General features: G+C 42.3%; 3 protein-coding genes across 4 annotated transcripts; all 3 read left to right on the top strand.

The window, feature by feature from the left end:
* The first annotated feature begins 7,977 nt into the window (after positions 1 to 7,977).
* On the top strand, positions 7,978 to 17,450 carry LOC9270748 (protein STICHEL-like 1). 2 transcript variants are annotated; one of them, XM_015759950.3, is made up of 7 exons: positions 7,978 to 8,137; positions 9,982 to 12,009; positions 12,756 to 12,975; positions 14,132 to 14,695; positions 15,486 to 16,209; positions 16,641 to 16,716; positions 16,808 to 17,450. In XM_015759950.3, the coding sequence occupies exons 2-7, from the start codon at positions 10,054 to 10,056 to the stop codon at positions 16,838 to 16,840; spliced, it is 3,573 nt and encodes a 1,190-aa protein (XP_015615436.1). In that variant the 5' UTR covers positions 7,978 to 8,137; positions 9,982 to 10,053; the 3' UTR covers positions 16,841 to 17,450. The 2 variants fall into 2 exon arrangements, with proteins under 2 accessions (XP_015615436.1, XP_015615433.1); XM_015759947.3 differs by having other exon boundaries at positions 16,799 to 17,450.
* A 1,802-nt stretch (positions 17,451 to 19,252) lies between these two features.
* Positions 19,253 to 20,093, top strand: LOC4350180 (21.9 kDa heat shock protein-like). Its single transcript, NM_001423181.1, has one exon. It carries the CDS (start codon positions 19,306 to 19,308, stop codon positions 19,924 to 19,926), a length of 621 nt encoding a protein of 206 aa, NP_001410110.1. The 5' UTR covers positions 19,253 to 19,305; the 3' UTR covers positions 19,927 to 20,093.
* Positions 20,094 to 22,918: 2,825 nt separating this feature from the next.
* LOC107276402 (protein ENHANCED PSEUDOMONAS SUSCEPTIBILITY 1) lies at positions 22,919 to 24,656 on the top strand. The gene has a single exon (XM_015761069.3). The coding sequence runs from the start codon at positions 22,962 to 22,964 to the stop codon at positions 24,396 to 24,398; it is 1,437 nt and encodes a 478-aa protein (XP_015616555.1). The 5' UTR covers positions 22,919 to 22,961; the 3' UTR covers positions 24,399 to 24,656.
* The last annotated feature ends 304 nt before the right edge of the window (positions 24,657 to 24,960 follow it).

Genomic DNA, 24,960 nt, shown 5'->3' with positions numbered 1-24,960 from the left:
TATTCACAATTATATTTGTAATTTTTGTTACAACTTGTTGAAGTTGAATTTTAACCTGCATGTTTGTGAAGTGATATATTTCATATTAATCTATCTTACCAAATTTTTTTTAAATTTTTTTATGACTATTCAGGTGGCATGCACGAAACGAGGGGATATCCACTCAAAGAGATGAAATCTCTTTCCCCATTATTGCCTTCTTTGCTTGATTAATTATGACTAAATCCAAATTTCAACTTCAGCTTTGTGGCACACTAATTCTACTCTTCTAGTTGTATAGTTTAATTGTTATAAGTTGTAATTAATAATGAGTGATGTGCCATATGTGTTTGAACTGTTTAGAGTAACTTGCCATCTGTAGGTATCTTCCATTTTAAAAAGGGAGCCTTTAAAATGCCTATACTATATGCTCCTTTAAAAGGCCGCAATGGTGATAGTATTAGTGAATGGTGAATTGGTGATTTGAGGGTTCCACTGTTACCATGGCCCTATTTGGATCTGGAGGGCTAATAATTAACCCTCCAGAATCTTGTTATTTAGAGTATTAAATATAGACTACTGACAAAACCTATTCCATAACCCTTAGGGTAATTTGTGAGACAAATCTAATGAGCCTAATTAATCATTGTTTTGCTACAGTGACGCTACAGTAATTATCGGCTAATAATGGATTAATATACATCGTTAGATTTGCCTCGCTAATTAGCCCATGGATTATGGAATGTGTTTTATTAGTAATCTACGTTTAATACTCCTAAATAGCAAGATTCTGGAGGGCTAATTATTAGCCCGGAGGATCCAAATAAAGCCCATGCATGTGGGACCCTCAAATAGTGATTGTGTACTCCTTTACGGACCACTACGCCGGATCGGCCCATCTATAACGGTCTATCTACGACGGGCCAAAATATCTAGTCACGAATGCTCAAAGAAATGGCCCATCACAGGTATAAGGATCGATTACAATGGGAATAATTTTATTATAATTCTTGGGGATTTATAGCAAACCGTGGTGTTCTCTTTTTAAAATTTCATTGCAATGTATGGGTATTTTAGCTAGTGTATATAATCACTACTACAAGATTGATTTTCCTGGACGCCACCCTATTTTGTTTCCATGCGGTCCGTAAGTTAGACCGCACGGAAAAATGGGGGAGCGAAGCCGGGTCGTCGCCCTGATTTTCGTGTGCGGGTCACTTAACAGGCCAACACGCGAAAATAACCCTAATTTTCGCGTGCGGGCCTCCTAATCCACCCGCACGAAAAAATAGCCTTCCCTCCCATCCTATTCAAAATAATTTAACTTCCTTCTCTCTCTCCCCCCGGCCCCTTCTCTCCTCTCTCTCTCTCCCTTATCTTCTCACCTTCCTTCTCCACTCATTTTCCTCTCTCTCTCTCTCACCTTCTTCTTTTGCCTCCTTCTCCATAGGCGGGACGGTGGTGAGCTCAGCGGCGGCGGGAGGACGTGGGGAGGCGGCGGCGGGTGCAGGCAAGATGGGCGGCCCGCGGATCCTCCCCCTTGTCCCCTCCCCGGCGGCGACAGGAGCGCGCGGGCGGCGGATCCGGCAGGCGCGGGCGGGCGACGACGGGCGGCCGCGGCTCCTTCCCTCCCTCTCCTGGCGGCGACGGCGATCCGGCGGCGCGCGGGCGACGACGGGCGGCCCGCGGCCGTCCCCGCACGGATCCGGTGGCAGTGGCCGTCCCTGCCTGGATCGGTGGCCGGCCGCCCTCCCACCGCCACGGATCCGGCACAGGAGGCCGGCGGGAGGCGGCGCCGCCAATGACGACGACGATGACGAGGCGGGAGCGGCGACGCCGACAATTGTAAGTTCAAGTGCCTTAATTTGGTTTCGGTGATTAATGACAAATCTAATTATATGAGACTAACGTTTTTATGAGCCTTTCTTTGACTAGTCTCATTTGGATATGGAAGTAAAAATGATGAGAGGTATGTATTAAACTTCACATATTCTAACTTGGTCTCTCTTGTGGATCCAAAATATAGTGTGAGCTTCCTATTTGATCTTTATTGATTATGTGCACATGCGTTCCTTCATATCCATATATATGCACATCTTGAGGGGGAGCTTATTTTATATTTTGTTTATTATAAGATTTCTATCTTGATTTGAAATCATTTTTCATCTCATCTCTCTATATTGTTTATATCGGGTTATTATCCATCACCAAAGAGAGAAAAGATTGAAAGATCTTGGATTAAACAATTTGTGTAATTGTTACTTTGGTGATAGATGATAAACCGATGTTTATGGGATTAACCTCTCTTTTGCATAAGTTGTCTACTAGGTTATTTCCCGATAATGAGATGTGGAAGACATGCATTCTTTTGTGATGGACCTTAATCATGACAAGGATGAAATGCATGGAGATAAAACGATATGTACCACTTTTTATCTCCTACTTTTTGATAGGTTCATATATATGATTTCCATGTTATTGATATATAAGTGTGAGACTAATGTTTACTCGAATGTTATTTTATTTAGTCTCATTTACATTGAGAACATGGAGATCATGAAGGTATATGTTTTATGTTGCTCTACATCATTACTACATATGCCTTCTCTATATGTATAGGATAAACCCCCATTGGTCATTCTCTAATTATGCATACACTTGCATCTCTTGCATCTCTTGTATATTTATTTGTATGCATATATTTAGGGGGAGCAAATCCTATACATTTATTGTGCATGTTCTAGATCCATGTTGTTCACCTATTATTTATATCGGATCTTTGCACTTGAGCTTGCATACGAGTATATGACACTTGTGATGTTAATGAATACTCAACAAACATATCCATATCTTTCATAAGCAACCGGTTGGTCATCAAGTGAAGGATGACAACCGATTTGTTGAGACTAATGTTCTCCTTTGAGGTGTGAAAAGGAATAGGTCCCACTACGATGAGGCTAATGAATGACACCATGGGTTAGTGGTCACCAAGCCAAGGACATCGTCATGTTGGCAAGAATGAAGTCAAGCTTGTGATGAGAATAAAGTCTTGACAAAGGATGGACAAGACCTCGGCATAAACATGGTTCAACCGGATGGTCACAAGTGTTGATCTCGGCTCAAGCTTGACCCCAAGATGGATGGCGCAAGGCAAAGGTATAATGTAGCTAAGAATGTTTTCTTAGTCTTTTCCCGGTCTTGGTATTTGGTGTAGACCGGATTTGCTAGATAGGCGTCGTACTATCAAGAGGGGTCTATGAAGTGAGCTTGTGGATGATCTTGTGCCATATTAGTTCATATGCATATAGGTGCATTTTGTGGGCTTGTCTAACCAAGTGTGATGAGTTTTCTCAAGTCCTAAACCAGGAGAGAAGTGGGCATGTCTAATAGGAGTGAGTGACATCTTGTGCGTATGTCCGGTGGATATCCTTTGGAGTGTGAGCCCTTTATCCTTGACTTAAGTTGTGTTTCTTGGATGGATTTTTCATGGGTTGGATGGCCCTTTGAATAAGCTTTCCATAGAGTCCAAGAACATCAAATTCTGAGACCCGAGTCAAGAGATATCGCCGTTTTACTAACGGTCGGTTGAGCTGAAAAGTGACCTGCGGTTTGACCGTGGGCCTTAGGCCGGTCTGACCGGGTCTGTTAGCCGGTCTGACCGGCGTGGTAAGACCGGTCTGACCGGCCCCACTGGTCTGTTGCACTGTTTTGGTTTTTGGTGGTGATACAGAGCCGCCAGAGCCGCAACCAGTCAGACCGAGCCGACGGCGGTCTGACCGAGCCGTGGACGGTCTGACCGGCCACTACACTGCGGTCAGACCGGCCAGGTTGAGTGGGCTCAATGATTGCCCTGTAATGGCTAGTTTTCTAGCCGTTACAAAGTAGTCCGGTCTGACCGGCCTCACAACGGCGGTCTGACCGGCCTCACAACGGCGGTCTGACCGGCAGAGCACAAAGTTGGGGATTTCGGTTCCAACGGCTAGTTTTGGTGGTTGGGGGTATATATACCTACTCCCCAGCAGCAAGGGTAAGGTTTTGGCACTCCATTGCATTATCTTGAACCCTTGCAAGAGCTCTTACACCCTTGTGCACTTAGTTTATCTAGTGAGGTGTTAGAGAGTGAGTTAAGCCAATCCAAGTGCGTTGCTTCATTGTTATAGCTAGTGTGGCACTTGATCATCCTCGGCAAGCATCCTAGACTTGTTACTCTTGGAGGTTGCCGTCTCCTAGACGGCTTATGGAGGTGTTGCCCGGTGACCTCTCCGAGGAGATTGTGAAGGAGGCCCGGCACCGTTTGTGAGTGGTTTGGAGTTCACCACCTTCGGAGTGAAGGAAGAACTACCCCGAGTGATCGAGGCTTGGGTAGTCCTCTCCGTGGGCCGGCTCCCGCCTTGCCCACCCCTTGACGAAGGGGGCGTGCAGTGGCTTCGTGGTTGAGCGGTGGAGTTGGGCTCGCCTCAACGGGGATTAGGAAACCGGCGAGTTTCCGAGCCTCGGTGAAAAATTCCTTGTCTCTTGTCTCATTTATTTGTTGCATTTACATTTGTGCTATTTACATTCATAGAGACATATTTGAGCCCATATCACTTAGGTTTGCAAAACTTAATTTAGTTGCTTAGTTAACCTTGCACCTCACCTTGCCTAGCAACTTAGGTTAGTTTTGTTTAAGTGCCATTAAGTTTTAAAACCGCCCATTCACCCCCCTCTAGTCGGCCTCCTTGATCCTACAACAATGAGGCGGGAGCAGTGGCGACAACCTGATCTAGGGTTTTCTGTTTTTTTCTGAATTTTTTTTTCGATTTTTTGTTTTTGCGTGCGGGTGACATAAGCACCGCACGCGAAAATCGGATTTTCGCGTGCGGTTACGCCACCGCACGCAAAAATGGTGATTTTCGCAGATGAATTGCTCCAGACGGGCCGAAGCTCCGTACGTGAAAATCCAAATTAACCGCACGGGAAAACGATGTGTGTAGTAGTAAATGTACATATTCTTTTGTTCCGTCTCACCATGATAGTTTGATTAACAAACTGAATATTTGGACGCACGATTTTTGGCATAACATCACAAGTTTACATTAGCATTACGGTACATGGAAAATCACATTTTTTTTGTGAATTTTCCTAATCAGTGAGCTAATTAGTCAGTAAGTCAGTTTGCAAGCTAATTAATGAGCTAGCTTGCACAAATTGGTAGCCTTCTGATGTTTGGGGAAGAAGAAGAGGGCCGGAGGGCAATAGTCAGGAGTGGGCCAAAATTAGACTAGATAGGCTTGATTGATATAGCCTAGGCCCGGCAGACTATGATTCGGCCTTCACTAGCTAGGTTCCATCCTACAGGAATTTGGATGATAATCAGTGGCGAACCCGAACAAAATTTACCCAAGGTTCTATATATATAATAACACAGTACATATAATACAACGATTTTGAACTAATAATATAGTTAATATAGGTTAAAAAACTAAAAATTAAAATTCTACCGGGGTCCTACCCAGGGTAGTATACTCTAGGAACGCCATTGATGATAAGCCTGATGCTAAAATTAGTGTTATGTATTAAGCAGGAGAAAAGTTCAGTATCTTGCTGAAACTCTCAGGGCCTATTTGGTCCGGAGGAATTTCGTGTAAATGTTGAATGGATTGAATTGTTTCCTGTGAAAATCATGTAAAGTTCATGAATTCTGAATATGCCCTTAAGGGCATGTACAACACTACAACCAAAGCCACTTCATCGGTGCCCTCACTAACTGGAGCCACTCTATGTGATATCCATTTTCCAATGGAGGATACTCGTAGTTGGGTTCTTCAAAATCGCAAGCAACCATGTGAAGATACTCCAACCCACAAAGCCACATATGTTGTTTACTTGTTTTCCTCTTCTACCGCTTCTCTCTCTCCTGTCGCCGGCGGCCGCGAGGGCGATGGGGAGGGCCGCCATCGCCACCTCTCTCTCCCTCCATGGCTGGTCGGGAGGCTAGATCCAGACGGCCGTACCGTCCCTAGGTCGTCGCTGTCGCGGATCTTCGCGGGGGCCGCCGACGCCTCCTCCACCACCTCGCCGGCTAGAAGGGGAGGCAGAGAGAATATGAGCATGACGGCACCAAGGGGGAGGGGAGAGTGGTGGAGGAGGCGAGGGTGGAAGGGGAAATTTTTGGGATCGGAACGGTGTCCACAAGCTACTGCGTGCCCAACGCAGAGCTTGGCTCCGTGGCTCAGCTAAAAAGTGAGCGAGGGGCGTGTCCCCTCATCGCACCGCACGCCCCTGCTGGGTGATGACGTCGGCTCAAAAAGCAACGGAGCCGAACGATGTGAGCCAGGGGGACACCGATTGTACATGCTCTATCAAACCATTGGGGGCGATTTTCATGAAAGTGTAGCAGTTTCTTTTTCTTTTTTTTTAAAATTTTCGGGAGAGCAGAAGAAATGCACAGATGATCTGAATATCCAATCATTACTATGTGCTTAAGAAGATAATTGTCATATGTTGAAGAAAGTGTGGGCTATTGAAGTCATGTTTTTTTTTCTAAATTTGGTTGGAACTTTAGAAACGAGATTGAAGCTTAGGCGAGTTCTAAAGAGCTACTCAGAATGGCTACTTCCTTATTCTCTACCTACATACATGCTTCCCTAAAACAATACGTTTTGTGCAAAAGTTTTTTACATATAAGTTCAAAAAATCAAATAGATCTTTTTAAGTTTATAATAGTTAATACTTAATTAATTATACACTAATAATCTGTCTCATTTTCCATGTAGGTAAATAAGCTCAATCAAAAATAAAAGATAAAAAAAAAGCTCAATCAATACACGCATTTGAACAGAGCCTTTCGTCTTCCCCATATGATTTGTGTTTTTTCTGAACCTTTTTCGTTAGTGTGTGCCTTCTGGCTTCTTTACAAGGTGTTAGGTCCAAGTAGTCTTATTTTTTTTTCTTCACTGTATACACCCACGTTAGTTGTAGAGGCAGGATTTTATCGATCCATCATTAAAAAGGATTATGAGTTCAACCAAATCGTGGAATGGAGGGGTATGAACTTGAGATAAATTCAGATCAGATGCTTGCAATGATACCATCAAGTAGTACTAAAGTCCTTTTTCTCCCATGATCCCATCAAAACATCAACATGTCCCCATTACACTGGCTTTCTTATTTAAGGGAAGCAAGTACACCATGCCATGATAATTGGGGCATACTAATAATTCAGGGGAGAGAAGATAAACTAGTTTCAGAAAGGCCTGAAATGAAGGCCGGCATGTTGGACCAAAGGGTTGTCCCTCACTTGGAAAGAAAAATAAAAAGGTTCTTCTTTGCCCCGCAAAAATCTCTCAATTTCCTAAGTATGGGCCCCAATGTGTGTCCAGCTCAACACATTTAAACTATTCCATCCTCTCATCCTAGTCACAGCACTCACATGAGTCATGAGTGCATACCACTGGTCTACTTGAAAAGCTTCTGAAATGTGCAGTTTCTAATAGAATAAAATATTCTCTCGAATAATTTGTTTTTTTTATAGATTTTAAGAAATTGTAGTTACAAAATCTAAAAATAAACTATAAGAAACCTAATTATTTCAGATTATTAGAAACTGGCTACACATTAGTAGCTTCTTATAATTTTAAGCTTTCCAAACATTTTTAGAATATGAAAAAGCTGGTTTCTAGTTTCTATTTTTTTTCTATTTTATACAATTACTGTTTCTCAAAATATAAATAAGAATCTAAACTGTTTAGGAGAGTATCTGATTCTAAGAGAAACTGTAGCTAACATAGGACATGTTTGGAGATTCTAGAGAAAAAATATAATAGCTAGAAGCTCTCCCAAACAATTCAGATCTTCAATCAAAATTATAAGAATATGTAAAAAAAAATAAATAGAAACCTTCTCCAGATTTTTACATTTTTTTCTCAGAATCTTAAGGCCTTAAAACTGAAGAAACTCTCCCCAGTGTAGGAGTAGTACAGTGTACATAAAAGAATCCAAAGAAAGAAAAAGTAAAAAAAAGGAAAGAAGAAGGGAGAGGAGGAGGAGGAGGAGGTGCCCAAACGCAGCGGCGGCGATCTCCCCACAAATCCAGTCACCCGCATTGCTCCAAATCCAGCCCGGCGACCGCGGCGGAGACGGCCACTGCGACGCCGCTCTCCTCCTCCACTTCCTCGAGGTTAGTAGTCGCTGCATGCTCCTAAAGGCGCCACCTTTTTTCTTTCTCGGTTTCTTGCTCTGCTCGTGCGGCTCTAGGCCCGATTTGTTGTGTTCTTCTGGTAATGTCTGGGCGAATCCATCCCCTTCTTTGTGTGTTTTCTTCTCCAATCTGCGGAGCCATCCCTTCTTCTGCATGCCTCCATCTCGGTACGAATCGGACAGCAAAGCTTGTGGTTTGATTTGAAGCTTGTGTTTGATTTGGGGGTAGAGCTCCCATTCCGCGAATTCGGTCCTGATCACGCTAGGATGATGATGATGATGCTAGGGTTCCTGGATTCGTTTCCGGTACAAAAATGTGAATTTTTTTCTTTTTGGTCCCCCTTCCACACACGCGGCGCGCTGGAAAACTTGGTCTAGTTGGTTGATCTCAAGCAGAATACTTTCCACGGTCAGCTCAGTGCGGAGCATGACAGTTTAGCTTCAGTTTGACTCAAGTACGGGTTGGCCCTGAGCACCATTTCAGTTCTTGGACAGGCTGGTGGTTTGTGGTGGAAAATTCCCTGAATTAAAGTTGCCGTGGGCGATCCAAGTTTCTGCCTGTCAGATAAATGATGTTGCTACTGGTTGGCCTATCTCTTCCTCTTGTGATGACGTTCTCATAAACTAGTGCGAAGTATGGGAAAACTATTTAGTAATAGCTTTGTTCAGTGAATTGCATTGTTTGTCCTTTAGTTAGTGATGGTTAATGAGATCTGTTCAAGTGTGCATGACCGCATGTTTTCTACCTGTGCAAATGTAAGTTAGTGTTTTCTTCTTACCTGAAAGACGTGGTGTTCCATTTAGGCAGTGCAAAGGAAAAGGAATATGAATATTGATATTTGAATAAAGGATAAATTTGGGATTATTTACCACTTATAGGTCCCTGTTTTCTTGTCGTCGACTATGAGCGTTCAATTCACTTATACTGGTTTGACTAGACCAACAGTTTGGCTAGACTTGACCCAACAGGAATTCCTCCAAATGCTACCATCTTCATCCAGATATTTGCTCTCCCACCTGCTGGAGGTTTCCCCGCTAGCATCACGCCACCACCTCCACATAGATTTCCTCTCCTTTAACAGGGATTGATAACTGCCATTTTTCTTGTTTGAGAAAAGAGTACATTGCCTTCCACTAGATGGAAATTGATGATATGTCCTCTAAATGGCAATTGGTAAAACTAAATCCCCTCCTCTACTCATACCACTTAATTAAACATATATATATTTTTCTTTTTTGAACAAAAAATTTCCAAGATGAACAAGACAATTATGTCTGTTCCTTCTTCCTCCTCTGTTTCTCCCACGTCCCTCCTCATGCAAGCCTACAATGCTGGTTTTCTGGCTGTGCTCATATGCAGTGTGGGAGGGTCGCAGCATACGGAGAAGCAGCAGGAGGCTGTGGGATGGGGAAGGGGGGGAGGGGCAATATGGGAGGAGGCTATGGCGGTGCTAGGAGTCTAGGACAGTACATCACTAGTGTTAGACTGTTAGTCACTTGTAATGAAAATATTGTTTATGAAAAGATTGCTGTGCCAAAATTAATCTTTTCTCTGTGAGAAAAATGAGAATTATGATTCGCGTATTCATTGAATGCTTGCTTAGTTTTCTCTGCATAGTCTAATTCTATTAGATTATCCCACGCCAATAGAATGCCCTTTATGTTGTTTGCTTCCCATTTCATCATGGATCTATTTTTCAATTGTTTGTGTTATTATTACTCAGGTAGTTTGGTAGCTTTAATGCTTATGATAGGTTATTTTTACTTTGCATATGTCTTTTAGTTGTTTCAGGCTTTGACAATATTGGGTATGATTTATTGCAGACTGAAGAACAACATTTCTTTACTTGGACAGTGCTTCCTTTTGATTATCACTATTTCTCTTGCTCCTAAGTTATGGCAACTATGGTTGAGGGGTGTGTTGGTCCAAGTGAGCTTCACTTGAAAAAGGAACTTACTGCACTACGAAAGGCACGGTTCTTGCGTGATCCTGAAACATGTTCATCATGGAGATCGCCTTTGAGTTCTAAATCATTTATGACAACTTCGTGTGTTATTAATCCCAATGAGATTGGCAGTAATGTATCACAAAAGCACATTGAGCCAGCTGCTGCACCTCCAAAGGGTGAAAAGAAAAGGAAAAAGGTTTATCTCTACAATTGGAGGCATCATTCTAACAAATCCAGTGAAAGTGGGATAAAGTTAGATGATGATGACAGGCAAGCTTCAGCAGACTGTAGCTTGGAAAGCCCATGCATTTCTAATGGTGTGGACTCTAGGAGCGAGACAGGCCTGGAAGTTCCTGTCAGCATATACAGTGTTCAGGGATCCAATTCAGGCACTCCTGTTACAAGAACTGTTAGAAGGGTGAGGAGGAGTTCACTTTCAAAGAAAGGAGCAATCAGAAATTCAACAGTTTCCAAGTTGCTAGATCTCCATGTTAACTCTGGGGAGCAATCTGAAGACACTGATAATTATAACTCAGAGAATCATGAATTGCTTCAGAAGGGGGGCTACTTTTCTCATTCTACATCACCCCTCTTTGCTGCACCTGGGTGTCTCAGCTCATCGAACCCCTCTAAGTTTTTGAAAGTACCAAGAAGAGAAGGATCTTCGTTTTCTTGCACTCCAGTCTCCACTAGTTCTTATTACAGGTACAGAGGGAGGAATCCCAGCACGGTTGGTTCTTGGGATGGAACAACTGCTGCTTCACTAGATGAAGATGGGCTAAACCAACCTGAATTATTGAGAAGTCAAAGGTGCGGTATTCCTTGTAATTGGTCAAAGAGGAATAAACATAAAGGATCTGAAAGAAGTTTTTCTCCTTCGCTCTCTGATACACTCAGAAGAAAAGGGAGCAGCCTGTTGTGTGGGGGTCAGACAATGCACAGAAGGAAGAGATCATCTGGCTCCAGTAAATGTGCATATCTTACGAAGTCTTCCCAAAGCACGCCACTCTTAGATGATAGTTGTCATTTTGCTTATTCATCATTTGATTCAGCAAGTGATGAAGTTTCGACCATCTTTGGAGAATTAGATTTGGAAGCTTTGAGCAGATTGGATGGCCGAAGGTGGTCAAGCTGTAAAAGTCAGGATGGGATTGCACTGCCTATGAGTGGAGCTGATCATGCAGTTTCGGACCAGAGAAGCTTGAGCCAAAAATACCGACCAAGGTCATTTAATGAACTTGTTGGTCAGAGTTTTGTAGTACAATCACTTAATAATGCCATCATAAGAGAAAGAATAGCCCCAGCATATTTATTTCATGGTCCTCGTGGGACAGGAAAAACATCTGCAGCAAGGATATTTTCAGCAGCTTTAAGTTGTGTTGCTATTGGGGAGAACAAGCCCTGTGGGGCTTGTATGGAGTGTACGGACTTTTTCACTGGAAATGGAATTAATCTAATTGAAGTTGATGCTAGCAATAGAAAAAGTATAAATAGAATTAGGCACTTGATTGAAAATATACCAGCATCTGCAACTTCTTCACGATACAAGGTCTTTGTAGTAGATGAATGCCATATGGTATCTTCTAAAGTGTGGTCAGCATTTATGAAATTTCTTGATGAACCATTACCTCGTGTTGTGTTTATATTTATAACAATAGACCCAGAAAACCTTCCTCGTGCTGTCATATCACGTTGTCAGAAATACATGTTTTCCAAGATCAAGGACATTGACATAGTATGTCGGCTGAGGAAAATTGCTGTGAAGGAAAATCTTGATGTTGAATTGGCTGCTTTAGATTTGATAGCACTAAATTCAGATGGATCACTAAGAGATGCAGAGACTATGTTAGATCAGTTGAGTTTGCTTGGGAAAAAGATTACACCTTCACTCGTAAATGATCTGGTGAGTTACTGCTCAGATTATTGGCTATCTTTTGAATTATCATTTCTGCTATTTTATTTGAAGTTGTGCTTGCTTCTTTAAGGATTTCGTCGCGATTTGCACATATCCAAATGGAGCTTGTATGTATTGAATATGTTTATTGTGTTCTAGTTTAACCAACAGGGAAGAGACCCTGATAACATGATCGATGAAGCTGAATAAAATTAAGCTAAGTTGAATGTCTTGTTTAATCAAAGCAGTGCAAAGAAATTAACATATACTCCCTATCAGTTTAGAATGCGAGTATTTGGTTAAAAAAAGACTTGGGTTCATTCAAACCTTGAAATCTTAACTCACAGATATATGCAAAAAACATTACGAGTTGATATGATATGAGAAAATACTTTCATGTTATATTTTGATATTTTTTTATGGATATGATTAGGAAAGGAAATGATCAAACATTTATATAGGAGACTGTGTGTGTTGTTCAACAACAGAGAGAGTAATCATACCTTCAACAGTTGGCTTAAGTTCTCTGGGATGTGTACTGTCATAGTTAGCAGAGTCCAAGGATTCTCCATAGCAAATTTAGAGCCTGTAAGCACAATCCAATCAAATAGGCAATCCATCAGCTAGTTGCTTTTTAATTTAGTTGTACTTATTGATCTGTTATTGGAATCCCGCATGAATGAATTGAACCTATCTTTGTTATATAATATGAATTCACTATCCAAATTAGTTACAATGTTTTGAATAAATTTCAGGTTGGGGTTGTGTCCGAGGAGAAATTACTTGATCTTTTAGAGATAGCCATGTCAGCAGACACTGCTGAAACAGTGAAAAGGTCCAGAGAACTGATGGATTCTGGTGTTGATCCGATGGCATTAATGTCTCAATTAGCTGGGCTCATAATGGACATCATTGCTGGGACTTATAGGTTAGCTGACCCTACTTGTGGTGGAGAAGGAATTGGTGGTCGAAACAGTGAGTATTTCCAATTTACTAGTGCAATACTATCAAGTTATGCTGTTTTATTGAATTATTGCTCATCCATGCATAATTTTTTCCACAGAATATCAATATTATATCATTTTGATTAGCTAGATTAAACTGTTTTATGCTCTTTCTTCATATTTGTAACGTGGAATGTAGTTTTTGAAGTTTGTTCTCATTTATTATGGTGTGACACTGTGACTGTTTTGTGCTTGTGATTCTTATGCTCCCAGTCAAAGGTGTTGAATAACACAAAAAAATTGTGGTTTTCAAGGTACTATACTACTATAGAGGCCAATTCATGATGCATTCTTATTAGTATCATGATTTTTCCTGTTGTGCTACTACCGATGGAAGTTTTAAATTACTTTTGTTCAATACTTCAGTACTAAAAAGAAGGAAAAATGGCATGTCAGGTCCCTCAACTCTCAGTCTATCACTTTTGTAACTTTTACCTTAACTTAAAAAACCATTTACTCTACATCATCAAACTTTTAAACTGGATCAAATCCACTATTTCAATCCCAATGTTGGTATTGGAAGTGCTTTTGGCCATGTCAGTATGTCACTCAGTTTGCAGGGATAAGGTACCTTGGTGCATGATTATTGCTTACATGTTTACGGATTTGTCATCATTTCTGCCATTTGGATGCTACACCATCCAGTGGGTTTACATGGAAAAAATCACCATGAATACCACCATTAAGGTTGGACTTGGTCCTGTTGAGAAGTTAGAGGACATCAAGTTCATATTTTTATGTTCAGTTCATTAGGGTGAAAATTGTACTCCGACGATAGTTTAGGGACCAAAAAAGGATCTTTCATAGAACAATTGAAAATATGAATGTAACAATCACTTACTCAGTAGGCTATGTGTAAAAAAAAAAAGAAGATCAATAGTACATACTACATAGTGTATACCGGCACACCTTGTTATCTTTCTTGCTTGGAATTGCTGTTTGTCTGCCACTGTATCTGTAATGCCCTGCTTGTTGTTACTGCTATTGTTAAAGGGTATTTTTTGGTATTTCTCCTTAGCCTAGGGTTCGTGGGTGTCTCATGACCTCTTTGTAATACAAGCTACATGCAAGACAGCCATGTAGTGCTATCTACATGAAGTTCTCAAACACAATTTTGTTTTATGTAGTTACTGATGCCGAGTTGGAACGATTACAACAAGCTTTGAAGATTCTTTCTGATGCTGAGAAGCAGATAAGGCTTTCAAGTGAGCGTTCTACATGGTTCACTGCAGCACTACTCCAGCTTGGTTCTGGTCATAATTCAGAAATGATCCAGTCAAGAAGCAGCAGTAAACAAAGTGCTAAAGCAACCAGTGAGATTGTGATGGATGCAGTGAGAGAATCCTCTGCTAGCAGGACTACAGCTCATCCTCTATTCACTTTGCGTGGTTCAAGGAAAACACTGGACCTCAGAACAGCCAGTGGGCACTCCAGTCCTCAGGGTGTTGTTTCAGTGTCTTCCAGAATGAGGGCCAACGACAACTTAAAGCATGGAGAATGTAGGTCTGTTGATAGAGTTTTACAAGATTCTGCTCAAAGAAGTAATTCTTCTGAGCTTAGGCCTATGACTAACGTAAGCTCAGATAATCTTGCCCGAATTTGGAGAAAATGCATAGATAATTGTCACTCCAAGACATTGAAGCAGTTACTCTGTGATCATGGGAAGCTAGCATCTGTCAAAGACTATGGAGGTAAACCTGTACTATGAATGCTCTCTTGTTCTTGCACCATTTTTTGTGCTTTCACTAGTTTGTTTCACAAGTTTGCCGAGCTTTAGGACCTACCTTCTGGACTAGGGCTAGAGCTGCTGTATAGCTCTACTGCCTCCACTGAATCGGTCTAAAATTGAGTATTGATTAAATGCTAGTGTGATAGTAGTTGGATGCTTTGCATTTTGCATTCCAGGATGGTGTACAAACGTTTAATGAAGGTATAATGAAGGCATAGTTTATTGCTTGCCTCAAACAGAACGTGTCATTAACTTTTTATTAACTGTAGTTGGTCGATTTAGTGCCTGCAGATTAGGTGAAAGCTCATATTTGAATTCTGTTCTAATGTTATCATGTTAATATGATTAATCAGATGCATATAGTACAATAGAGCCTCATATGCATGTTTAAGCGAAGTTCTGAGAAACTTTGGTAGTGTTTGAATCTTCTGAAGATGAAGATAAAGTGTTTCACGCAAAACGAGGTGGTAATAACGTGTGATTAATTGAGTTTTAATTATTACAAATTTAAAAAATGGATTAATCTTATATTTTAGAACAACTTTCATATAGAAAGTTTTCGCATGAAACGCACCGTTTAGCGGTTTAAAAAGCGTGCCACGAATATCCAAAATTTAATCCAACTTTTGTTGGAGAAAAGAACAGGGCCTTTATGAATTTCTTTCCCTTCTATACGATTTCCTAATGTTTCACTAATCTAAATTTGAGCTGCTAGCATGCCCAACATTTTTTTTTGTAAACTTTATTTTCAGGATATTATATTGCTTTCATAGCATTTGAGGGCAGTGATATAAAGTCTCGAGCTCAAAGATTCACGAGCAGCATCAGAAATTCTATGGAGACTGTACTGAGATGCAATGTAGAAGTCAGGATCGGTTTAATGCCAGAGCTTCTTGCTGGAGGACTAAAACGTGAGGAGGACTTGGACGAAAGAGATGAGTTTGATGCGTTGAGTTGCTCAACAAACAGTGATCGACTAAAGGGAATTCGAAACCCATCAAGAAATTTAAATTATTCTGAAGAGATCGAGAAAAAACTGGAGAAATTCAGCTGTGCTTCAGCTGCTAGTGGAGGTTTGCAGTCATGCACCACTGAAGGGAACACAGGAATGCATAGAACTAGAGGGAAAGAAGTCTCTGTTGAACAAGCGAAAGCCGTGACTGTTGAGGAGCAAAGGTTAGAAAGTGCATGGCTTCAGGCTGTTGAAAAACATGCACCTGGGATTTTGAATCAAATGAGACCTGAGAGAAATCAAGTTGTGCCACGAATTAGTGGTGAACAGTACCACAGGATGCCCGAAACGGACACTGTTTTTCCCTCAAGGCAAGTCGACAAGGAACTGAGCAATGGATTAAAATCCTTAAATATTGGCAGCCATGGTCTCCGCCAAAATGGACAAATGGAAAATGGATATGCCATTTCACCAAGCCTCTTGCATAGCAATAACCACTTGGCAAACTGTGACAATGAGAGTGTGTAAGTAACAGACCATCTTAGTTCTATGGTTTCCTTCTACATAATAAACAATCGCATGCAATCTTTATAGAGCAAACCTAGCTTCATACAACATGCAAATGTTAGTAAGCGAACCAAGCTTTGATTTTTTAGACTCATTATTTGGAACAGTGTAGAAAGTGGATATTGACATGGAAGCTACTTTGGTTCCCTGTCATATTGGTCAATTCTGAATTTCTGATACACTAGTAGTTTTGGAGTAGAGATTTTTAGGCTACCTTTGGATTTGGAATATTCTTCTCCATTTGGTGGTTCAGAAATATTTCAAGTTTTTGACCAAATTCCCTGTGTAGGACACTGAGTTCATTGCTCAATAGGAAATGTTTTTCTTTCAACTTGTTATGCTTACTATTGATCTGCCTGAGCTTAGGGTACCTATATGTGATTTGCAGGGTCTCTGAGCCCGGAGCACCTGGCTGTCATGGTCTGTTCCCCTGCTGGAAAACTGAAAAATCAAAAAGAAGAAAGGTAATACTATAATTTGGTAACTTCCGTATAGAAGTTTGTTTTGATTATCTCACCTCACAACTTCTCTTTTGATCACACTAAGTATTTTCAGGCAAAAGGGCAAACTCGTTTGAAGTCATCTTAATCTGACAATTTGGTGATGATAAAATGAGTATTGTGGTTTCAAATGCAGAAAAAAGCTTGTCCACTGCAAACACTACTCAAATCATTCGTGCAAAGACGATTTAAGACGCGCTACTCATGTTTACCTCGCAGTCGAGCTCACATCCCAAAATTTCGCGAGTTTGATGGCCTGCCGTGGTGCACGTCTCAGCCTATCCAATTTATGAACTTGTAGAGGGTGATCAAAAGTTGGTTGTTCAGCAAAAATGCGGGTGTGACTTCAAATGTGAACATGACACTTTATTGAGTTCATGACCAATTTATGCTTCTTGTACAGACATTTTGATGTGAAATCCCCTTGTCTATCTGAAGAGGTGAGGCGGTCGGCACAGCTAGGATAGCCTTGATTTATGATTAATTTTTCTTGTTTTTCACGCGTCCTTCTTTGATGATAGTTGTTTTATTGTATGTGACAACATTTTGGTATATTTCTTACTTTGGTCATCACACCAACTTTTTCTCCCTTTTTGTTAAAAACAGAATGTTAACTTGTTAATGTGCCATCAAGCTGTGATGATGTACAAGAACTGGTAGCGTCTCTGCAAGTATCTAGATTTCTCATTGTTATTTCATTTTTCATCATACTTTTTCCATTGGTGAATTCCATTTTTCTTTTTGTTGTCTGCTTCCTAACATTATCCTGTGTCTCTGTAGTCCGTTCAGTTTCCATGAGGCATCTATATTCCATACACTTCAGATTCAAAGTAATATCATTGGGTTTGTATGCATGTCGTTATGATCATATATATCCATAGTTTCGTAACTGCTGACATATACTAGTACTTCCTCCGTCCCAAAATGAAGCTATTTTTGAGATTGGCATGGATATTAAGAAAGTAGGTGAGAATGATTGGAGGAAGTGTGTGATTGGTTGAAAAGAGAAAGTAGGTGAAGAAGAATGGTTGTGATTGGTTGAGAGGAGGAGGTAGGTGAAGAAATAGCTTTATTTTGGGACAAGACACTGTGCTAGAAATAGCTATATTTTGGAACGGAGGGAGTATGAATTAGGCAATTTCGAGGAATGCATGCAGCAGAAATGGTCAAATCATCACATTCTAATTAAGCGTCTATTGCTTTCGTGAGATTATAATCTTGTAATTGAACGTTTACTCTTAACAAAATGAACTCAAAGGAGAGTCTATTAATTATATTTGTACCCTGAATTCTACGACTGAACACTTCTCACCATTAGAACCAAGTACTTTTCGCACTCAGCCGTCCATTGGAACAGTGAAATTTTAAGGAAATTCAGGAGAAAACGAGCTAATTCCTATCAAAATCTTTCTAAAATTCCTGCGCTACGAAGGAGCCCTTTCTCTTTGATCTGTTTCATGTGCTCCCTTCCACATTCAATACATTGAGAGTTTGAGAGGTGTAAAAGGAATTTTAAATCTCCCCGAATCTTAATTTTACACGTACATTTTCCGCAGAAAAAAAGAACAGCACAATTGTTAGCGAGATTCTAAAAAAGAATTCTCTGGCTATCCAAAGGAGCCAAGAGTAAATCAAAACGGAGAAGCACACGAAATGATGGCGCGAAAACTCAACCCAAACTTTGAATCTTTCTGTTTATATTATAAGTTGTTTAATTTTTTTCCTAGTTAATAGAAAGATATATTAATATTTTCAACGTTCCCTGCAAAAAAAAAATTCAACATATATCTAATGTTAGATTTAATAAAACTAATTTTATATTTTAGGTGTTGCTAAAGCTTTTTCTAAATCTCTACTATTATAAAAAATTGAAAATGTTTTTACCGGTATTTTGGTACGTCATCCGTGTATGAGTTGGTTTTTAAGTTCGTTTGCTTTTGGAAATACACATCCGTATTTGAGTCGGTTTTTAAGATCGTTCACTTTTGTTAATACAGAAGGAATCATATAAGAAATCTGTTTAAAAAAACTCGCATGCTAACTTGAGACGTCGGACTCCTAACTGCAGATCATGATTTTCTAAATATATATATATATCCAAGCGAACTCCCACAGTGAATTTTATCTTAACTAAACCATATAATAATAATAAGATTAAAATAGACTACATCTGTTGCAACATACGAGTAATTTTTTCTAGTTTTACTTAAAAATCAAACGGAGGGAGTATTATTTACTCCAACCCGGATCAACCGATCAAGCCATCTGTTGGGCCTACATTGGGCCCAACTAACCATCCTGGCGCAACCCATCCTAGTTGCATTTCCAGACCTCTCCCGAAACCTCGCAACTCCTCCAATGGCGCTCCATCCTCCATCACAAGAGAAGCTCCTAGAAGAACCTACTCCACCTCCATCTCGACCCATCTCGACCTCTCTCCTCGCCATCCATGGCGCCACCGCGTATAAAACCCTCGTGAACGCGAACGCTGCCTTCTCCCAAGAAACAAGCAGAAACAGCAAAGACGTAGACATTGTTGGAGCCTAGACAGCAATGGCGGCGGTGGCGGAACGGGAGGTTCTTGGAATGGTTGCAGCGGTGGCGGCCATGGTGGTGATGATGGCGCCGCCGGCCGCCGCGCTGGTGCCGTACGGCTACGGCTACATGCTCGACGACCCGTTCCGGGTTCTGGAGCAGTCGCCGCTGAGGCCGGCGGGAGGTGTCGCCGCCGCCGCCGCCGCCGGCGAGCCGGCGGCCGTGGCGCTGGCGAGGTGCGACTGGAAGGAGACGCCGGAGGCGCACGTGGTGACGGTGGACGTGCCCGGGGTGCGGCGCGGCGACGTGCGCGTGGAGGTGGACGAGGCCAGCCGCGTGCTCCGGGTGTCCGGCGAGCGGCGTCGCGCCGGCGCCGCCGAGGAGGAGGAGGGGGAGCGCGACGGCGTGCGGTGGCACCGCGCCGAGCGCGCGGCGGGGAGGTTCTGGAGGCGGTTCAGGATGCCGCCCGGCGCCGACGTGGGGCGCGTCGCGGCGAGGCTCGACGACGGCGTGCTCACCGTCACCGTGCCCAAGGTGCCCGGCCACCGCGGGCGGGAGCCGCGCGTCGTCGCCATCGACGGCGCCGGCGCCGGCGACATGGAGGCGGAGGTGGTGAAGGCGTCCAAGGCCGAGATGTGAGCATGTCAGTGAATAGTGATCGGCGACACCTATGTGTAATACTATGATCATAATGAAGATTATTTTATGCATGTGAGAAAATGTTTTCCCTAATTGCCCTAAAAGTTCTCTTTTTTTTAAAGGGTAAAGTTCGAAGTAACTTTGAATCCAAACATCCGACACTCCAAACCATACGCCCTTTGTATTGGATATTTTTAAATTTAAAAGTGTATATAGCTCTCTAATTATTTAGGTTATTAATGCTAATACGATTATGAGAACTAACAATTTATTTGAGACTAAGTGAAGTTTGAGAGTAAGCGAAGGAATGCCACTTCTTCGTGAAGTGATGTTCAAGGCATAATCTGTTCATGTTGCAAAATGTAAACTTTCATTTGATTAATTACGTCATTAGGAAAACAGGACTATGATGTTGTTTTGATGTCTAGGAACAAAATAAGTTCTCAAAATCTTTATTGAAGTGGTTCTCATTCTTTATTCTTTATTTTGTGTACCGGTTTATTTCAATATTTTCTAAAAATGAGTTTCGAAAATTTCCAAAACATATTTGCTTTCGAAGAACGGTACTAGTCTTTTTTTGGAAGTATCCAAAATGCTTTGAAAATTTTCGAAAAGGTGTGTTGGCGCGAAAATAGTATCGGTAGTTTTAGAAGTTTCTAAAATTGCCTTAGGAAATTTCCGAACTGAGTTGAACTTGAGAAAATCGGTACTGGTCTTTCTTGGATGATTTTGAAAATGCATTTTTCTTCTCCGGTGATTTCAAAATTTTCTGAAAGTAATTTTCAAAAAGAAATCCGCAAATGGTTAACTAGCAATAATGCTCTCTGGTGTTTTTTTGGAAGTTCCCGAAAATCTATTTCAAAAATTTCCGAAAAAAGGGATATTTGCCCTCAACAAATAGATTTGAGATTGTGGCTATAAATAGCCTCTTCCCCTCCAAATCAAGGTTGCTGCTCCCATTGAATACTTCATGCCCTTGGTTTGTTGCTGAGTCCCACTTTGTTGACTTCGTGAAGATTTGTTGAGTATTCCTACTTGCTTCATCCTAAGAGAACCATGCTTCTTTTTACTCTTAGAGGTTGAGAGCTAATAGATAGTTAGGTGTCGCTCTTGAGCCACGATCTACTTGTGGTTGGCCGGGAGGAAGGTGGGTAGTATTGAGATGTATGTAGTATATTATAAAACTCAATATATAAGTGTCAAATTATCATCCTCACATTATTTTCATAATATATTAACATCTACACATTCATCATTTCTATAATATTTAACATACAATTATCTAAGCATATTCTACATCAATGTAGGGCATCAATTAGTTATTTTTTGTTCTGCCTATAATTTAGAAGCGTTGATTGAGTCCGTGGCGTCGGTAATCTTCTGCATCAGACTGGGGTCAAAGATAGCAAGTAAATTTGATGTTTTTCTCTCTTTTTACATGTTTCTACAACTAAGCAAGTATTTTAATGGGTAGCAGGAGAATATGGAAGGAAAGGCAGTGCAGGCAGGCTCCAGGCACTTTCCCTTCCATCAAACTTGGCCATGCCAAGTTTGAAAGGGAAGTTCATTCATCGTATAATAAGTATTTCTTCGCATATTCACTTCATCTTCTTTTGTGTTAATTTGTGTGTGCCAATTCATAATTATGACCATATTATTTTCAGAATACCTGGTAAGGTGCGAAGTGAGCGTTGCTCTAGGTTTAAGTCCTAGAAATGACATATGTGCTCGTATTTACTGCTAATTATTTTTTCAGTAGTAGGCAACGTACCTGTCTATTGCGAGACGCCCGTGGTGACTTAAAGATATGTTGGTCCAGTCTTTCCAAGTTGTTCATAGGGGTGATTGCGAGATGGCTGTAATGATTTAAAGATATGTCGAACCAGTATTTCAGAATTGCTCATACTCCCTCCATTCAAAAAAACAAATTTAGGACTGGATGTGATACATTCTAGTACAACGAATCTGAACAGATGTATGTGACACATTCTAGTATTAGATTGGTTTTTTATCGGATGGAGGTAGTATGGGTAACTGTAGGTAGGCCGGCACATGTCAGACTCAACATACAGCTTGTAAAATGTAGTAGAAAGATTAAAGCTTCCGGTGTTAGTGAAAAATAATAATTTCTTATCAATTGGAGTATTTGAATTTATTTATTTCTTTTTTGGATAATTGGATCTTGGGGCAACCAACCCGTCTTATATTCTTCTTTTGGTAATAATAAATCCTTAGCAATTGGAGCATTTGAATTTATTTATATCTATTTTTGAGTGAAGTTGATCAATTCTTGGGCCACCAACCCATCTTATATTCATCTTTTGGTAATAATAAATCCTTAGCAGTTTGAGCATGTAAATTTATTTTGACTATCTTTTTTGACTGGACTGGATCAATTTTTGGGCCACCAACCCATATCTTATATTATTCTGTCGCTAATAATAAATCCTTAGCAATTGGAATAAACCTAAGTTACTCATCTGACCTAGTAGTAAAGTACTCCCTCCGTTTTAGGTTATAAGACGTTTTGACTTTGGTCAAAGTCAAACTGCTTCAAGTTTGACCAAATTTGTATAAAAAAAGTAGGAATATTTTCAATCCAAGACAAATTTATTATGAAAATATATACTGCATCCGTCCCATATTACTGTTGCTTTGACTTTTTCCTTAACGTTTGACCATTCGTTTTATCTGAAAAATTAGTGCAAATATAAAAAAAGATAAGTTATACTTAAAGTACATTTGATAATAAAACAATTCATAAATAAAATAAATAATAATTCTAAATATTTTTGAATAAGACGAATGATCAAATATAACAAACAAAAACTTAAAGCAACACTAAATATTACTATATTTGTCTATAAACTTAGTTAAACTTAAAATAGTTAAATTTTAACCAAAGTTAAAATATCTTATAACCTAAAACGGAGAGAGTGCTAACTTAGTTTGCCCTATATATATTTGGATGCACACTAACTTAACTCTCATTAACACACATATACTCCTCCAGTACTCCACACATATATCTCAGGATGCCGTCGTCGACGGTGCGCGTGGTGTCGACGCGCACGGTGAAGCCACCGCCTCGGCCGCGGGAGCGCATCCCGCTCACCTCGTGGGACGTCGCCATGCTCTCCGCCAACTACATCCAGAAGGGCCTCCTCTTCGCGCCGCCGCATTCCTCCTCCACCGCGCTGCTCTCCACCACCGCCCACGTCGTCGAACACCTCGCCGCCGCCCTCGCCGCCACGCTCCGCGCCTACTACCCCGTCGCCGGCCGCTTCGTCACCGAGAAGCGCCCCGGCGGCGGCGGCTGCTCCGTCTCCATCGATTGTGATGGACAGGGCGTCGAGATCGTCCACGCCGTCGCCGGCGGCGTCTCGGTCGCCGACGTCGTCCCTCCCGACGCCGACGTCCCGTGCGGTCTTGTCCACTCCTTCTTCCCGCTCCGGGACGCCGTCAACTACGACGGCCACCACCTCCCGCTCTTCGTCGTCCAGGTCACCGAGCTCGACGACGGGGTGTTCGTCGGCTTCGCCTACAACCACGCGCTCTCCGACGGCACGGCGTTCTGGGACATGGTCAATGCGTGGGCCGAGATAGCGCGCGCCAGGCTCACGACGGCGGCGCCGCCGCCGCCGACGTCGCGCCCACCACCGTTGCTCAAGCGGTGGTCGCCCGAGGAGGACGACGACGCCACCGTCGTGCTGCCGTACGCCGACGTGTCCGAGCTGATCGAGCGGCTCGACACGCCGCCGCTGCGCGAGCGGATGGTCCACTTCTCACCGGAGTCCCTGGCGGCGCTCAAGGAGCGCGCGCGCCAGGAGCTCCTGGACGCCGGGGACACGGCGGGCGCGGCGGCCATCACCAAGTTCCAGGCGCTAACCTCGCTGCTATGGCGGTGCATCACGCGCGCCAGGTGTTCGTCGCCGGACCAGGAGACGGTGTGCCGCGTGGCCATCAACAACCGCGGGCGCCTCCGCCCGCCGCTGCCGAGGGAGTACTTCGGGAACAGCGTGTACGCCATCGGCACGGAGGCGTCGCCGGTGCGCGCGTCGGAGCTCGTGCAGGAGCGCGGGCACGGGTGGGCGGCGGCGGCGGTGGGGCGCGCCGTGGCGGCGCACACGGACGCGGGCATCCGGGCGCGCGTGGCGGCGTGGGGGGCGAGGCCGACGGTGTACACGGCGAGGTGCTTCGACGCGTCGGGGGTGATGGTGGGGAGCTCGCCGCGGTTCGACATGTACGGGTGCGACTTCGGGTGGGGGAAGGCGGTGGCGGCGCGGAGCGGGAAGGCGAACAAGTCCGACGGGAAGGCGTCGCTGTACCCGGCGCGGGACGGCGGAGGCGGCGTCGACGCGGAGGTGGTGCTGGCGCCGGAGCACATGGCGGCGCTGGAGCTCGACGGCGAGTTCTGGGCCGCCGTCACGCCGGACCACGTGCTGCGTGCGTGCTCGTCAACAAAAGCTTGAAGCCTTGACTTAGGTCAACCGTCGATCGGTCGATGCTCGTCAACAAGTGTTTGCTTGCTTGCTTAGTAATCCAAAATCAATAAACAAAGTGAATCATATTGAAATTTATAATTTCCTGGCCAGAGCCATCCAACATGGACGGCCATGAGGCGCTAGTGCGTATAAAATGATGTTTTTTTATGTTTAGAACACGGCCTGTTCGTTTCTTGTGTAAGGGGAAGATTAAATTTTGGATACTTGTGACACGCTTTTTAAACTGTTAAATGATGCATTTATACGAAAACTTTCTATATGAAAGTTGATCTAAAATATCAGATTAATCTATTTTTTAAGTTTGTAATAATTAAAACTCAATTAATCACAATCCATTTTACGTGAAACACTTAATATCAGTCGTGTAAGCACAACATACGCCAATATCTACTGGAGATGCCCTCTCCATTTGATTACATGAAACTCCTTATATTAAAATGTTATCTCTTATTAATAATTTGCTTCTTTTTTCAAGCTCTATAACATTATAGGTGGTTGTAAAATTATCCCTATATCAAGAATGCTAGAT

This window comes from Oryza sativa, chromosome 11 (assembly GCF_034140825.1).
Source record: "Oryza sativa Japonica Group chromosome 11, ASM3414082v1".
Classification (NCBI taxonomy): domain Eukaryota; kingdom Viridiplantae; phylum Streptophyta; class Magnoliopsida; order Poales; family Poaceae; genus Oryza; species Oryza sativa.
Note: the sequence above shows the minus strand (reverse complement) of the source record. Positions and strands in the feature narration are given on the sequence as shown.

What these genes read in the sequence shown, in the direction of transcription:
- LOC9270748 (XM_015759947.3), top strand. Translation starts at nt 10,054, where the DNA reads ATGGCAACTATGGTTGAGGGGTGTGTTGGTCCAAGTGAGCTTCACTTG. An exon ending in ATCTGTCAAAGACTATGGAG is followed by an intron (nt 14,696 to 15,485) that starts GTAAACCTGTAC and finishes CTTTATTTTCAG; the next exon opens with GATATTATATTGCTTTCATA. An exon ending in AACTGTGACAATGAGAGTGT is followed by an intron (nt 16,210 to 16,640) that starts GTAAGTAACAGA and finishes TGTGATTTGCAG; the next exon opens with GGTCTCTGAGCCCGGAGCAC.
- LOC4350180 (NM_001423181.1), top strand. Translation starts at nt 19,306, where the DNA reads ATGGCGGCGGTGGCGGAACGGGAGGTTCTTGGAATGGTTGCAGCGGTG.
- LOC107276402 (XM_015761069.3), top strand. Translation starts at nt 22,962, where the DNA reads ATGCCGTCGTCGACGGTGCGCGTGGTGTCGACGCGCACGGTGAAGCCA.